General features: G+C 41.5%; 1 protein-coding gene across 15 annotated transcripts in view; it reads left to right on the plus strand.

Moving 5' to 3' along the window:
• syngap1b (synaptic Ras GTPase activating protein 1b) overlaps positions 1 to 17,737 on the plus strand; it is a 160,410-nt gene that overhangs the window by 34,001 nt on the left and 108,672 nt on the right. For all 15 annotated transcript variants that reach the window (XM_084358329.1, XM_084358339.1, XM_084358343.1 and 12 more), the window contains exon 2: positions 5,954 to 6,249. In XM_084358329.1, coding sequence (XP_084214455.1) covers positions 5,954 to 6,249 — 296 coding nt within the window. The remainder of the gene's footprint in view (positions 1 to 5,953; positions 6,250 to 17,737) is intronic.

Consider the following 17,737-nt stretch of genomic DNA (forward strand, 5'->3'; position numbering starts at 1 on the left):
CATCCGATTGGTGCATGGCACTCTTCTTTGTAAACTGCTAAGGATGGCAGAAAAGGGAAAAGAGCCCACAGAGAGCGAAGGGGAGAGAGGAACAAAGGCAGGGCAAAGAAAATACAGAGAGCGGAGCCGTTGAGAGTGAATGAAAGACAGACAGATGAGGTAGAAGAAGATGAGCAGAGAAAAGAGGCGCCTCAGCATTTCTGCTTAGTGCCAAATCGTTACAGTATATGTGCACCTTGTACGTACGAACGGACAGACATAAGAATGAGTCTGCTCATTGAAATTCTGTCCACTGCGCTTCACAGGCCCTTAATAGGCAGCCTCGGGGGTGGAGAGGTAGGCCTACAGTAGAGTAGCGCAGATTGGGCTGTGGATGACTCACGCTGCTATCCTCCAGTGAATATCTCAGCATCATGACTTTGCTGTGCACAGTTGCAAAGTTTGGATTCAAGGGCTTGTAGGTGCTTTTTTTTTTTTTGGAGAGAGGGGACGAGCATGCCACACAGTGCTTCATCTCTGAAGCCCCGTGAGAATGACCAACAAGCCACAGTGCGCTTTATCCAGCATCTATTACATCTATCTGCTTTAACAGTTTGGCTTCGAGTTGACACAGCCACCCAGAATGAAGAATACAAAGCATCACAAGAGCCGGATAAGTCAACAGAAATACGTCCCCTCTTAATCATAAAACATACGAAGATGCTAACAGCCATAAAATGAAAGAATTTTGTTTGATGCAAGGAATAACACTTTCACAGTTTCCCTTTGCAACAGAAATATTTTGTCGTGTAGCCTTTGAAGATAAAATTACCAAACAACCTGCTGTGCAACATAACAGCTCACAGCATATTAATAGAGCGTAAAGCCTTGTACCTTAAAACGCCTTTTCAGCTGTAAATCCATGGTTGTTTATGAGTCGCATCCATTCCAGTCGTAATCTTTACAATTTATCACACAATGCTCCACAATACGTATTTTCTGAATGTTCTATGTTTGTGTTCTGGCTTTAATGTGATGAACTAAAAAGAAACCACAACTGAAAATAAGCTATTTAGGCTTTTATTGTGTCTACGGTGTTTTGTTCTCAACTCCACTGCAGAACTGCAGACTGTATTAATCATCAAAAGCTAAAACTCTGTCAGTGTTGCTACTAAAGCATCACTTGAATTTTTACAGAAGAGACACACTCATGAGTTTTTACAAAACATTACTGTGTCATAAAGAACATTTTATATTTATTAATTTATTTATATTGAAAGGCTTATAAACTATTGTGGGCTTTGAAATCTGTAATCTATTTTAAAGGGCTTCATAATACTTTTTTCACACATGCAGTAGTACTCCCTGAGACCTGTGAAGTTGGTGAAGTTACCTTAAAGTCATTTTTGAGGCGAAGGTGCCAAATGCTGGATCGTTCCAGGATCTCAGATGTGAGAGTTTTTCTGGTCTTACATTACAAAATTTAAGATTTTCAGGCTTGGGTTGTCAGTCAAACTAAACAAGACGTTTGACAATGTCACCTTGTGCTTGTAATGGATATATTTTCACAGTTTTCTGATGTACAATAGACCAAAAATAATCAATTAATCAAGAAAATAAATGGCAGATTAATCAATAATGAAAGTAATCCTTAGTTACAGCCACAGAAAGCCCTGGGATTAGGCTACTCCTCATGGAAAAAAACCAAGTAAGGTAAAAATCAATTAGCCAGCTGTCAAAAATTCCCTCAATGAATTATGTACTTTCGGTGGATTATAACATTTTGTCATGCAACATGCTTCAGTCTCTCTCCCTGTCTTTGCACTACTCTTACCGCTTGCATTGTTGAAAACTGAGACGAAGGCTCGGCAGAGGATATCGTGACCCTTTAGTGAAGCCCCATCACAGTGGCCCATATTCATGGCCCTGGAGTCTTTGTCCACCCAAATGATTCACATTACATCATATTATTTTAACCCCCCCCAGAACAATAAGTATCTGTGTATGTGCAACTTTCCGTGACTGGACCAAATGGTAGCTGAGTGTTCAGAGCGATCATCCTACATCAAAAAGAGCCCAGATTTTATTCAAAAACATCATCCATTAGTCTGATTGAAGGGCCCTTGAGCGAGGCACCGAACCTCTCCCCCTCCTCAGCGAGATGAAAACTGTGTGACCGCACGTGAGACCATGTTTGACAGAATTAAAATCTTTGCTTCATGAACCCGCTCTGCATGCCTCGCTCCTTTCCGTTCCTTGAATCGTCCATATTAATTAGCTGTGCTTGTTTAGGCGCTCATCTATATTTCAGCAGCTCGATTCATAATTCAAACAGGAACTTGAAAGATCAACTGAGTTGTTATTTTGCCACAACTAGATGATTGCCTGTTGTGCTTTTTGCATTCTGGCAGGGGACGGGGAAGCACTGTAGCCGTCAGCTTCTCTCCTGTCAAGAGCCGGGGAAGAATCTGAGAAGTGATGATGCAGTAAAATAATCGGTCCTGACATGCTGTAGTGCTGCATTGTGGGCGACGTGGTGACTGTTTGTGGCTTAGTTTCAAGAGGGAGAGAGTGCAGAGCCTCAGTCAGTCATCTTGTCAAACACAAGTACAGAAGGTCAGTGGTCACTGTCAGGGATTCAACTGGAGGCCACAGCTTGGATTTACTGTTGTAAGATACGTGTGTATTGGCTCTTCTGTGAGAATGTGTGATTGTGTGAAAATGTGTGTGTGTGTGTGTGTGTTTCTGGCCTTGTAGTACAGCCTGCAGATGTTGCGAGTGTGAATTTGGCTTTTCATCGGTGCAGGAGGTGTGAGCCACTGGGGGAATGTTACTTTGATTCACACACAGCAGAAGTCTTTCTCGACTTGTTTACCCCAGGATTTATTTTATAGTGGGGGTCCTCAACGTTTCCCAGGTTGAGGACCCCTTAGCTGATAGAGAGATGGAGCAGGGACCCCCTACTACATTCAGTACACAGTATTGTTGCATGTTGTATGAATTAAATATTGTTGTTTTTTGTCAATAAAATAAAACTTTAAAAATACTGTCAAACATATTTTGGCGGACCAGATGCAGTTACTCTCAGGATCCCCTAGGGGTCCCGGATCCTATATTGAAGATCCAGGTTTTAAAGGGACAGTTCACCCCAAAATCAAACACATATTTTGACTCTCCCCTGTTTTGGTTGTTAGTTGCCAATAACGCCGGTAAAGATGTCTGCCTTCTCTGAAATGTGATCAAACTAGATGTTTTTTCAAGTTACTCAAGATAGTCCACAGACCTTATTGTGAGCAGTTTCATGGAGGAACTGTTTTCTTTCCTAACTACAGCATATCACCGTGCTGAAGGATGTCTGCATCTACTCATGGACGAAAAGCTTGTGCTCGTGGCAGCGTGGGATGTAAAAATTACCGGCATCTTTCTCAGGACGTCACGTTAGCTCGCTTAGTTAGCTTAGTTAGCTAGCCTCTCGTCCATGATTAGACGCACACTTCCTTCTGCACAGTGATATGTAAAGAAAATAGTTCCTATGAAACAGTTAACATCAGTCTCTCTGGATTATCTTGAGTAACCGTGTCATGATTTTTGGAAAGGTCATCTAGTTATTTCTGAGAGAAGCAGAGATTTCTACAGCTGATTTCTCTAAAATTCTGCAACTCACACCTAAATAATCTCGATGGATAAATTGGTAAGAGCGACAATATGTATTTCCAATTTTGTTTTTGTTTTGTTTTCAGAGCAACTTGTTCATGAATCTCCCCGTGTATGTAATCTCGATGCTAGCGGAGTGATGATTTGCCTCATAGGGAGATACTGTCATCTTTTTTTATTTTGAATATAAAGCAAAGTTTTAAACAAGTACAATTGATTCAGCCTGCTGGCAATGTTTGAAGACAGTGTATTGTAGCCGACTGGTTCCCAGCCATGTTCCACTGGACTGTTTCTAAAGAGTGGAGAGTCTTTGAATTCCAGCATCAGGCAGCATAAAGTGTGAGAACTGCCTCGAGACGTTTGCCTTTGTATTCGTAGCTGAAAACTATAAAATGCTCGGTATTGTAATCTGAAGCATGTGAGAGATGCTGCTGTTGCCTTGTGCTTCATGGAAAAGCAATAAAAAATGTCTAAATCTTAAACAGAGATAATAAATAAGGAACATTAAGAGAAGGGAGAGAAAATGCAAGGTCAATATTTGAACAAAACGAGAAGCTTTTTAGATTTTGAACAGTTCACATAGAAAAGGATGGAGCACAAGTACGAAAAATGGGAAAAATCGTTAAAATCGTTAAAATGCATTTTTATATTATATTATATGGAATTATACCTTCCAGAAAAGTGTGCTTTAATAAAATTTTATGTGAGAAAAACTGCTTGTACGGATTGTATTTAACATCGGAAGCAAACATTATTATTCTTTGCCGACGGTGTATTTCCTTAAGTTAAAACATAAATTAAAACAGTGCAATAAGGCCAGAAAACTTAGACAGCAGTGAAGGAAGAAAAGACAAAGTGCCTCATTTACCAAAGGTCCTTAGCCACATTTTTCACTTAAGAGGAAGTCAAACAGCTACCTGGGAGAAATCCATATTAATGTCTCCAATACCCTGTGATCAATTTCTTAAATTATCCAAGGCACAGAGCCCTAAGATATAATTTTAATTTTTTTTCCAGGTCTTCATAAATGATCCTCGGAATCAAGGATAACGTCAAAGATAATTTGTACCCCCGCCGAAGAGATTACAGTTTCATTCCTCCGCCTGTCTGTCTCTCAGCAGGATATCTCAGGAAGCTAGGAACTGATTTCTGTTGAATTTGGTGGACAGGGCAGCCTCGGGCCAGGGAACAGATGATTAGATTTTGGTGGAGTTGGATCTGGGACTTCTTCAATTAGACGATTATCATTTTTAGCTGTGTGTGTGACCATAAAACTAACAGGGTGTGTAACCAAAGGGTGTGTTTTGCACAGTCACAGTCAAGTGCCTTTGTCTTTTAAATGAAGCTGAAAGAGTGAAGAATTTGTGTGAAGAGAGCTGCATCTTGGAGGGTTTCCAAATATCTCTCTGGCACTTTACATTCAGGACCCAAGTTTTACAAGAATACAAAAACTGCTTGTTCTTTTTTATCCTTTTTATGTAAACAGGATTGAGTTTATAGAAACAAGGGCCAGCGAAGGACATTTACTCCTTACTGTACAAGGAAATCTGAAAAGTGAACCAGTTTGAGGTGATGTAGGTAGATGTAGGTCCAACTCTTGTTCGTGAATCACGTCCGGCTGTTTTTGACTCAAACTGGTCCAACTTATGTTGTGGCTTTGAGTTTTTCAGCTGTCCAGAATCATCTGTGTAGATATTTATATATTTTTTGAGCATTAGGCTACTCAATTCAATATGTGCGTGTGTGTGACCAGCGGATCTGCGCTACATGAACTTACCAGTGGAGTGATGTGGCCAGCTAGATGGCTATGCTGATTGGATGAATTACTTCACGCAGCTCTTTCTTCTTCTTACATTGTGCTGTTATTTTTCTGCCAGATTGCCCATCCCTCATGTGCAACAAGACATATGCTAAGTGTTGAGCGTATTCCTAAAAATTTCAAACAAATCCTTAATAATAATTTTCTTCTTCGTTTTTTGTCAGTTTTTAAAGCCTCTTTGTTCGCATAATTGTATATATCTTATTGCCTTTTAAAAACATCATTATCAAAACCAGCTCTATAATAAGATGAATTATATTATTATTAATTAACAGCCCAGAATCCGGTTCTGTTTCTAGCATTGTCTTGTGCTAATGTCTAATGACCTCTTTCAGCCTGACCTGTCAAACACACTCAAATGGCACTTGACAGCGATGTTATGAGGACAGGCATGTGTCACAGCATCACAGCCCTCCGACTGATGATCCTAACTGACCTTCTTTTTCCTCCCCACCTCTCCTATTCTCCCCTCTTCCCCGTTCCTCCTTCTCTCCTGTCCAGATGCAAGGTGTGCCGTCCCCCCCTCCTATCATCATCACCATCATCGCTCCCACGCCCACTCCTTCCACGCTCCCTCCTACGACCGTCCCGCTCCCGAACGCCCCTCCTACGACCGTCCCTCCTTCGACCGACCCATCTACGACCGCCCTTCCTTCGACCGCCCCTCCTACAACCGCCCCTTGCACGAGCGTCCCATATACGACCGCCCCACCCACGACCGTCCTCACCACGACCACTGGAACCCCAATCTTCGCGTGAGCTCCGGAAATCAGCTCTACATGTTGGACCAGGAGGAGGTATTGTACTCCGCACACCGGGAATACACTGATACAGATACTGGTTGTGTACAGATGGGACATCGACTGATGAAATGGGCCATTAGCGTTAGATAAACACAAAACTTAAGCGACATTTAACGTGAGGAATATAAATAACGTATTTTTCACTGTTTGAACTGATAGAGGACTTCGGAGAGGACCTACTGCAGTAATATACTGAAGTATATTTCACATGTTCTGACATCTAACAGATTTGATCACAATCAAGTGATAGCTGATGCCAAGAATATTTCAAGGTCTGCCCGTCACTGTTTGTTTTATGATTTTTTTATTGTTCTGACATTTTGCCAAAGTGCAGTCAAAACTTGACTTCCTTTGCTTTCAGACTGAAGTCAAGTTACAATTCATCCATTACAGATCTAACTCGAGTCCAAGTCAAGGCCTCATTGTTGTGATTTAAACTCGTGGCTTACACATGCTTGTTTAAGTCTGGCACATACTGTACGAAGCTGAAAATGTTAAAGCATTATTTGCTGTCAGCCCACATTTATTCATTCAGCAGTAGTTTTGTGTTTCAGCTGTCATAACACAGCTGGGATAGCTTCACAGTGAAACCGTGATCTTCTGCTGTTACACCACTGGGATGTAATTGTGAGTGAGAGAGAGCGGTTTCTAAATTATTTTTATTCTAGTGTTAAATATCGAAATACAGGCCGATAATGAATTTTTTAAACTGTTTCAATACTGATTTTCCACAGTATCGATATTAATACCAGCTGTGCTTTCCGCTCTTTCTTCTACCCGACAGTGAATCCACACACACACACACACACACACACACACACATACACATCGCTTCAGTGGCCGTAAAGGCTCGTCTCCTCACACCCTAAACGCAGTTATGCTTATCATTTTCTTAGCCAATTGGGTGGCAGCACAGCAAGCTTTAAAAACAACGTTGACATTGGCACGAGCTGGCTGTCTAAGTTTAACTCCCATGATTTCCCTCTGTAATGATGCATTGCATGTATTAGGCTACACAAAGCATACCCTTTAACCCATATTATATTGAATTTTGTTCACATCACACATTACAGTAGAGTTATAACTAAGGTTGGGGTCCCATTTGGATCCAGTTCCAAGTTTGTAAGAAATCCAGATTCAGAATCACTTTACTTCTAACATTAATTGTTTTAAGGCAATTTGAGGGAAGTTGTAAACGTGACAATGAAATATTATCACCTTATTATAAGCCTTATATATAAGTTTCGATGTACACATCCAGCAGACATGCAACATTATCATCCATTTTAAGTCGTGTTTCTAGTCATGCAGCAAATGTAAGTCCATTATTCACTCTCCTTTTAGCTCTGATTTGGTCTCCACACACTCTTAAAGGAAATATTTGGCTCTTCATTGATCCACAAACTTCCATTTGATATCAATATGTGAACTGCTGTGAACAGGTTGACAGTGTCTTAACCATGGCCTTTTTTTTAAGGTAGTTTCACACAGTTGTTGTGCTACTTACTGTAAATGACTTTTTTTTAGCTAATATTTGTTAAAAAGGAGGCCGGAGACAGAGTATATCCAGCTTTCCTGGAGTGCTGTCGCCTCAGGCTCGCTTCAGGGGGTTCAATTTGAAGGGAACTTCAAAATCATTACAGATAGCACTTTGAATGGAAACTTTTGGTAATCCTCTGCATTGTTTAATTGGATCATAGCTGTGTAACCATTGAATTCAAAGTAAAAAAAAACAAAACACCTAAACTTTGGGACATCTGTGATGTTGAGTTCTCTTGAAATGAAGTGAAGGTGTTCTCGCTTTCTCATCCTGCCTGATCTTCTGTGTGTATGTGCGTCTTTGTTAATTAGTGTCTTACATTTTCTTGAGTGCATTAACTTGCTTTTTACTTGCAGGTGGACATTTCTCTTAGCTTCTTGAATGCAAGACAACACATTTTTAAATTGAGAAACAGGAATAGTTCTGCTCCTTGTGTCTTTTGTGGTTGTAGTGCATGGTGGTGCTACTGTTGGAGATGAAACTTGTGGCCCTCTTTTAACTGTAACAACTGATAATGTTCATGTGATGGCATGTTATCTATCTTCTATTTAGCTGGGCAGACACTGTACAGATAAAACTTGATTTCAATCCTGAATGAGTTGCCCCCGACTAATTTGGGCTGAATTTAATGTGTAGTTTGATGGAGCATACAACATACAAACATATAGCATCTGTTATTACATGGTCTTCAGCACCAAAGCTCACTCTACATCGAGGAACAAGGGCAGAGATAGGTGGATTATCTCTGTAAATCTATTCTTTGATCTTGCGCTCGCGCCTCGTGACGTTCTGCGCCCTCATTACAAGCCTGGTGTATATACCAGCAAGGCGATTTTGAAGCTCCTTCTTCATCTTCCGGGAAAATGCTCTCCACACAAGCTCTGAAGAAGGCCAGCTTTGTTGAGATAGAGATACTTGATTGCAAGATGATGTGAAGCTTGTTACAGGCACTCCAGGGTCTACTCTCTGTGTATGGAAGGCCGTTTTTCATCCTCACTGATGGTCATGTCCTCTTTTCTTTGCATTGAGAATCAGATGAATCTTGGCTGCAGAATTCTGCTTGATGATAAGGCCTTTGTCTGAGATGGGGTCAAGACTTTGTCTAAGGATGTAGTCCACCACAATTGCAACAAAGGTATCTCCCTGATTGAGAACCTCATAGATGGACAATCTATGCTTTGCACGTGTAAGTGTTGTCATACAAGATGGCACTGGCTTTGACGTCTCATCTTGGACACCACAGTTCAATGAAGGCCTACATGTAGGATATGTATCACGATCTTGGAGAAATCTACAAATACAATTGCTGCCTTATGCTCAGAGATTCGTCTATGTTCTTCTAGGACTCTGCAGGCCAAAAATCTGTGGTAGTGTTGATTTGCTTTTGCAGAAGCTGTTTTGGTTCAGTTGGAGGAAGGGGGTTAACATGAAGGGAATTTTGTTAAGTAGCATTAAGTTGTAGATCTTTGAGGCTAGAGTTGAGAGTGTGATTTCTCTGTAATTCTGAGGCAGATCAACTTTCTTTGGGAGTGGAGTGATTGAAAACTTTGCAAAGGCTGCTGGTTTGTTTCCTTTATTGCTGTCGTTACAGAACTTCAACAGATGTTTATGAAAGATTGCAGATGGCAGCTGGGGGCCCAGTGTCTTGATGTTTCTGAACTTGTCTAGGCATTTTTGAATCTCATCCAGTCTGGATTGACAGACGTTTCACAACTTAATGGTTAAAGAAAGGATCTTCAACTTTTGGTGTTGCATTGCTCCACTTTACCAAGAAGAAACCAGACATCTGGACACTGTTCTGTGGTTTCACCCGCAATGCGGATCACGTGAGAAGCCCTCTGGTTTGTAAGTTCCCTCAGGTTCTGCCCAGGTGTTGACGATGATGCTAATGATATTCTGTACATTGCTTCTGGTCAGAAAAATCCCATGAGAATACATTTTTGACTTTATTGGTGTTATCAACCAGAACCTGTGTGACTCACATCCTGGTAGCAGAATAGAGAGAGCATCTCCAACCAGTGTTGGCTGTTGTTTCTGTCTTTCACAATACTCCACCATGTGGATGGATATTTGAATTGGCTATTAATTAAAAAACATTACAGATAGCACGTTTAAAATGCGTCAGAGTTGACTTTTCCCTTGATGGTTTTATATAAATATAACACTGCTTACGTACGAATATAACATCAGAGTCCAAATTGAAATCTGACACACATCTAACTGGAAATGTTTTTTATTGAAAGCGGTATTCTTTGTCAGCCTGTATTTATCTTAAGGAAAGATTTAGAAGGAGTTTCTGTTTCAGCTGTTTTAACACATTCACAGCTGCCGAGCTTCACAGTGAAACTACAACCTTCTGCTGTCAAAGCTGCAGAATATAATTGTTGGAGAATGAGCAAGAGCTCGTTTCCCCAGTTGATTCTTGGATGACTTACAGTGGCGATATCAGCATGTTAGTGTTGATTAACTTGACTATTTTTGTTCCTAAGTTTGTGTGCTGATGTACCAGACACACACAGTGCATCACTGAACCTGCTGCTGGTTATGAGTAAAATCTCATGTAGCTCTGTAGGCCAGGAGAGGGTACTGTTCTTCAACTTTTCTACCTCTGCGTTGCAACAAAACTGCCTCTACACACAAAATTACACCGTTTAAGCCAAGACTGCTGATTCATAACACCACTTATAACACAACCGTTGATGGACCAGCGCCATATAAAATCCATAGGCCACTTCCCAAAACTTAGCAGGGCTGTTCTTAGGCGATTTATACGCTGATACACTTTTTTAATTTGCTTTAAAGCCCTAAACTCTGACTCATCAGCACTTTATAGAAGTACAGTAGCATAGCTGCAAGTCAGAGCATGTACACTGGTGCTTCAATACTGTTTTATCTCACTTTTATCATATTTGATTGTTATCTGCCTCGCTGTTTGATGTATTTGATGTACTCTATGTATTATACAGTATGTATTTGTGTGTAGCGTCTGATTTAAGCCCTGCACTGAGGCAAATTCCTATGTTCAGCTATGTTGGCGAGTCAATAAAGTAATGAATCTTTATGCGGCCATTCAAAGTGTACCAGTGGCAACTTAACTGTAGTGTGTGTACACGGCTGCCAATAGTACTTCAACTTGTCATCGCTCAGAGGAATAGAGCGCGCTGTGATCCCGATAAGAGACCTGCACTGCTCTGGAGGGACTGAATGGAGAGCCCAGTTCAATTAATCAGAGCCCTATCCCTGTCTAATTGTGCCAATAAGGCAGCAGCTGTGAATGGATCGGAGGCAGGATTGACGCGCTGATAGCCGTCACCTCGGCGACGGCGAGAGGCGTTAAATATTCATGCTTGTCACTCACCTCATGCAGAGCCGGTGACTCTTTGTTCCTCTCTCTTTTTCTTTTTTAGCACACACAGATTCACATGCTCACCATTCCATTTATTCCCATTTGTTTTAGATGGCTTCAGTGACTCGTCAAAAAAAGCAATCATACTGTACGATTCTGAAGATACGGAGGATCAGTGGAGGGTTTCGCCTCTTTTTCCTCCTTGGTATTGCTGCTCTCTGCACATTTTTGGTATCAGCCAATCTTGAATACACACATCTCACCTCGCTGATCTTCTGTTTGCTTATATGCTTGGCATCTGAGCTCAGCCTCACCTGTCCAATCCCTGGCTCTCTCTGCGCCTCCTCCAGGCTCAATCCTGGTTTTAATGCCCTCCATTGATGCATCACTCTTACCTTTTTTCCCCCCTGTTCTCTCTGTTGCCTCCAGTCTCTGTCCTCTTTTTATCTTTCCCGTCTGCTGTTCCACATCTTCTCTCTCCCCTCCTACCGATCTCTCACTCTCTGACTGTCTCTCACCTTCCTTCCCTCATTCAGTTTCCATATTCATTGCTACCACATGTCTTCGTTCCCTTCCCTCTGTCTCTCCAGCACAGATTCTCCCTTTTTTTTCTGCCCTCACCCTTTCACCTCATCCTCTCGCCCACTCTCTCCCCCTCCTCCCTCCATCTCTCCCTCTCACTGTGGTGACTGGCAGGAGTCTCTGGCTCTCCCACAGGCCACCTGTCTCTGTCCTCACAGCTCCATTCACTTGCTGCTCTATTTTTTTTTTTCTTTTGTTGGTTTGTTTTATGAATGACGACCATCAGACAGACGCAGGTGAGAAGTCAAAGAGCCGAGGGGGTCGCTTCGGGGAACAAGATTCCTCTGCTGTGTCTGAAATGTGTCACTATGGAGATTTGTGTTAATCATGCGCCTGTGTAGCTCTTGACTTCTGGTGTTTTGGGTTCATTGAACTGATTCCTAGTGGAGGCACTTCATAGGGCTCAAATGGGATTACACTCACTGACATGTCAACACCTCTGGCTCAGTTCAGTTGCCAAGGATAATAGATATGCTGACATGATGTGTTGTCTGAGTGGCACATTTTGACACTGTGCATCCAGGGCAAAATACCCATGAAAGCAGAAAACAGGCCTGTGAAATTAAAAATGACGAGGCAAACATGGCATCTATAATTACAGGGCCCTCTTTTATTAATTTTTTGCGTCCTTACAAGTGAATCTGACTTCTACACGATGTCCCCTGAGCCTTCTGTATGTGATTGGTAGAAAAGTCCTTCCAAGTACAGTCAAAACAAGAAAAATGGAAATGTGTTGCTTAAAAAAAAAAAAAAACAAGCGAGCACGCAGCCTGAAGCAGCAGAAAATGTCACTTAGTGTTACTCTGTCTGTGTGATCATATATCAGGATTAGAAAACATATTTTTGTGGTACAAATGGATGCAGTTCAGCAGCTCAAGAATTACTGTACACTTGAATCCACAATCCTATGAAGCAGCTGCAACAGAAATGCATCATTATTGACTTCATTATGCAGGGATCACGGTGCCAGAACAGAGGGGACAACAAGACTTTTTGTCCCCTCACTTTCAGGTCTTATGGTAATAAAATGGTAACGTCTAAGCCAGGTGTTAGCGTCGTTTATTGAAAGCTGGCATTAATGCAATTATTTGATGCCAAGTGGATCAAATAATTGATTGCAGAATGTTTTGTTTTCTTTTGTGATTTTATTTTGCTTGTGGTGGCAAAACATTACCAACACAAACACTGGAACCCTTCCCTATTTATAATGTCTATGAATCTTTCCCCGCACCTGCAGGCGATTATAGTGGCAACTACCCAAAACAGCCCGATCTCCTTTGGAGCGTACAGAGTCTCCTCACAACATGACGTCATCAAAATTCACCTACATTTTTTGTCCCCCCAAGTCGGCGCTGCTGGCAGGGATCCTGCATTCGATTGCATAGTGTTGTGCAGCAGTGCTGCTTTTCCCGTTTGTTTTTTTTCCTTGGTATAGTGAATCATACACCCTGTTCATATGTACGTTTAGTATTCAGTACCTTTTTTGCCTTATGTGGTGGCCTGACCGGAGGGTCATTGGTTGGCAGGAGAAATCTGGGTGCGGAAAGCAAAAGGCAGCTCTTGCCCCTCTGGCATTGCCACCACTGAAGCGCCCTTGAGCAAGGCCCTTAATCCAAACCACTCCAGTGGAGCTACTCAGTGGTTCAGAAGATCACCTTCTTACAGGTGTGAAATTGTAACTGTGTGAATGTGATCCGGGCATTCCTGAAAAAGAGCATTGCTCTCAGTGAAACTCCCCAGAATAAATAAAGGTTAAAAAAAGTATGTGTTCGCTGTAAGAAAGAAAGAAGTGAAGTTTTAAGTCGAGTAGAAATTCCCGATGACGGTGGTTGGTTATGGACCTCCTCACTAACTGGACCACTTGGAAGAATCTGGGTTGGAAAAATCAACGCAGGCAGTGATGAAAATAATATTGTTTCTCGGACTGAACCTAATAGTCTGTGAGATCTTGATGTGTGAACATTCATTTCCTTCACTGCTGAATCTGCTGCTCCGCCTCTTTCCGTCCTGTAGGGGGAGCGAGAGGGCTGGCAGTGATGGCTGCCTGCCATCCTCTCCTCCTCCTCCTCCTTCTCTCATCTCACATTAATCTGAGGTGACAGAGTTTCATATACCACCGCCACGCACCAGTGCCCTGTCCCCCAAGTCATGTGTCCTGGCTGCGCCACCCCAACTGTGCCAGTGTTACGCAATAAAAAACTGACGGGGGGCACAAGCCTGCTTTAGCTGGGAAATATCAACACTGCAACACACTGAGAAGTAAATATAGTTCTGTAGCAATTAAAGAATAAATTGGACTGTTGAGTACATTTCCCTCTTTGGTAAAAGAGTTGCTTTCCCTGTGTATGTTGGTGGCACTGACACTGAATGTGAAAGGATTAGTGTATGAGCTGTTCTGCAAACAAGCCACAGCACCTCAGTGGCTTTAGCCTGTAGCTACTGTTGTCACAGTGCGTGAAGAGGTGGATAGCATGTTTGCTTATGACCCTGGAGAACACATTCAGGTGGCTGTCGCGTGGGAGTCAGAGGGATTAATTATGTAATAAATGTAGGTGGGCAGTGACTCTCAGAGGAGAAGAGAAAGGTTGATTGTTTTAGTAAGATAGCTGACCCGAACCCCTGAGGCAATGTTAACAAAAAAGTCATGGTATTTGAGTAACTGTTACATGCCATTTGAATAAAAATGTCACTCACTCAGACATAAAACATTTTTTAAAAGGTCATCTTGTACATACAAGGGTTTAAATGGCTTTTATCTCAGCGTTTTGATTAATTCGCCTATCCCTGTGAATGGTGTACAGTTTGCCTTTCTTCAATACCTCGGAGGCACCTGGAGAAAAGAGGGAAAACTCGGCCTAATTTGTCTCCTTCCATCTTACTAGGAGCAACTGCCAGATCTCCGTGACCTTAAAAGCAAACCTCTGCCATTTATCAGTTTTATTAAGAAGACTTGAGCTCGGCCAGGTCGGTCTCTGTGGGATTTTGACACTTATGGGTGGTTTGAACTTTTCCTATGCACTTAACGTCTACAAGTACACGTAATAAACCAACTCAGCTAACATTTACGTTCTATATACGTATTTAATGGTCTTATTCACAACAGCTTCCAGTTCGAACAACAGTGGAAAAGCCTAAATACCTCGCTTTGCTTGTAGCTGTAACAAAGTGACATTTTATCTTGCTCAGCATGCGTTTTACCTGCTTAATCCCTACAGGAGAACAAAGCAGAATCAGGTCGTAGTCTCAGTGTCACATTTCCTGCTTACTTACATCATATTATGCTGTTTTCATGTTATGTAAGCATTTAGTTGTTTTTTTTTTTAAAGACAAAATTGTCTGTGTAGAATAAATTACATGGTCTTTTAGTCTTAGGAAATACAGAGCTGTAAGAGCCATAAACAGTTATAATACCATCATTTACTGAGAACTATATCTACACAGCACAAACATCATGCGCCCTATTATATTATTTTTTGTGACATTTATGTAGCATGTATTTATACTGTTAATCATTGTGAATTATTAAATATTGCAATATTACTCAATATTATCTATATTGTAGTTATAGTGTACTAGTACTTTATACTGTATATTTCATTCTTACTTACTCTTACGTCTTATTATCTTTCTCTGTTTATGTCTTGTTTATATCTATAGTGTGATGATTTTATTCTACAGGGAGCAACTGTAACGCACCCAATTTCCCCCACAGGGATCAATAAAGTATTTGTGATTCTGATCTGATAAAAGAGAAATAAAAAGAAAATTAAGTCAGATTTCCCTGTAGCATTACAGACTGCCAGAGTTTTTTCACATCACCATTAGGAATGAGATTACGCAATTATTATTATTGTTATCATCATCATCATCTCTTACAATGACCTTTAAATGACTGAGAAGTTTTCTTGTTTGAACAAATGTAATTATATATTAGTATGATCTCCTGACAGACATGAATGTTGACATGAAGTTACATTTTTGAATCGCAGTATACATCTGTACCTTCAAGTTATTTTCATACATGGAAATAGTTTGCGTGTCAGCCATTGGTTCTGCATGTGAAAAGGCCAAACGTGGTCAAAATGTCATCCCTTTTGGCCTGTTCGCTACGTGTGTGTGTGTCGGTGTGTGTTGGCGTATGTGTGTGTGATCCTGTGAGTTGGATCATTGTGTGTTTCGTAAACACTGTAGCCAGAGCCTGAGGTCAGGAGGAGGAAGAACATCTGTCTGTGAAAGAAGGACTGTCGGTCTGAAGGACAAATCGTGCTTTTGGCCAGCTCATCATGCATGGGAGTGTGTCTCTGGGCGTGTGTGTGTGTGTGTGTGTGTGTGTGTGTGTGTGTGCGTCCATGCTGAGGTAAAATTCATCTCTGTATTTGCACAGGTGCATGGCCAAATTTTTGTTATTGCCCTGTATGTCTGTGTTCATGGTTCATGTGTTTGTTTGTGTGTGTGTGTGTGTGTGTGTGTGTGTGTGTGTGTGTGTGTGTGTGCGTGCAGTTGTGTGTGTGTGTGTGTTTGTGTGGTTGTGTGTGAGCCAGAGTTCGACAGCCAGCAGTGTTTGATCACTGCTCTGTTAAGAAATAATGGATTGCACAGTTTTTGCCCATTACACACACTATTTCTTGCAGTTATACACACACGTACACACTCCCCTCACTCGTCTTTCTTCCTCACACAGATTTGTACTTTCTGTCTTTCTTGCACGCACACACACACACACACACACACACACAGTGTCCGACCATATTCCCCTGCTCCTCACAGCTGGGCCTGAGGAAGCAGTAGTGACATATGGGCACGCCAGCCTGCAGCATCGCTCAACTCAACCTGCCAAGCTGAACAAAAACACCCTCCTCCAGCTCCAGATCAATGGCACTCCTTTCCCTCCCTCTCTCTTCCTTCCTCTAGCATCACCTCTTCCTCCTCTCCTCCCTCGTCCAACACCACCATCCTGCAACCTACTCCTTTCTCTCCGTGCCAGGACTGGCTTCTGTCTCGTCCAATGTGGCACAGTTGTTGCTTCTGTCTGAAATTTGACGAGCACGTTCGTTTTTAATCTTCTGATTGTTAGAATCAGAAATGGATCGATTTCAGCCCTGCCCATTAGAACAGTCGTCATGGATGCTTAAATCCATCAGGAAAACAATTTACAAATTGGATGAAATAAACTGGCACACCAACCTTGAATGAAACGTCCAACTGCTGTTATTCCCACACTTGCATTCATTTGTAGGACTATTTTGTCTTGTAATTCAACCGCACTTTGTTAGAGAACTGAGAGAATAATGTTCCTTGATAAGAGGAAAAATAACTGTAAACCTAATATGTGAGACGACATGTCAGCTGCACCACCGTAACCCAAACGGCAACATCTGGTGATAATGGTGAAATTTAGTGAGACGCCGGTGGAAATCTGTAGATGCATGATTAGGATTAATATTGTAAAAGACAGTAACAGCTTTTTTCGTCTTGCTATGATTTTGCTCCATCTGCTCTATCTACTCGTCCAACATTTGGTCAGGAACAAGATATCTTCCCAAATACTAGCAGCACTTGGCTTGGATATTTCTGGCTATCAGGGAATGATTTCTGATTTAGTGACCCCCCAGACCGTTTATCGACAGTAACCTTGAGCAACATATAACTCCATTTGAAGCTGTATTTCCTGATCTTCATCAAATTGTTTGAAGGTATTCATAGTCCCCAGAGGATGTTAACGTTTTTCTGAACCTTGTGACCTTTCATATAGAAGTGTCAACGTTATTTTATTTTATTACTGTTGCATTATTTACCCAAACTTAAGTATGGTTATTTTAACCCAGTGTTAGACACAACAAGCTCACATTTACAAATGTAACATTCAAAATGAGAAAGGATACATACATTATTATTATTATTAGATTATTAAACAAATAGTGACATGTAAGTTTAAAAGGAGCTTGAGATGATCACACAGTAAAATATATCACTAACACAAAATACCCCCTTGTCTTGGCTGGTTTTGTACCCAT

Source organism: Pagrus pagrus, assembly GCF_965226575.1.
Source record: "Pagrus pagrus genome assembly, chromosome: 7".
Lineage (NCBI taxonomy): Eukaryota > Metazoa > Chordata > Actinopteri > Spariformes > Sparidae > Pagrus > Pagrus pagrus.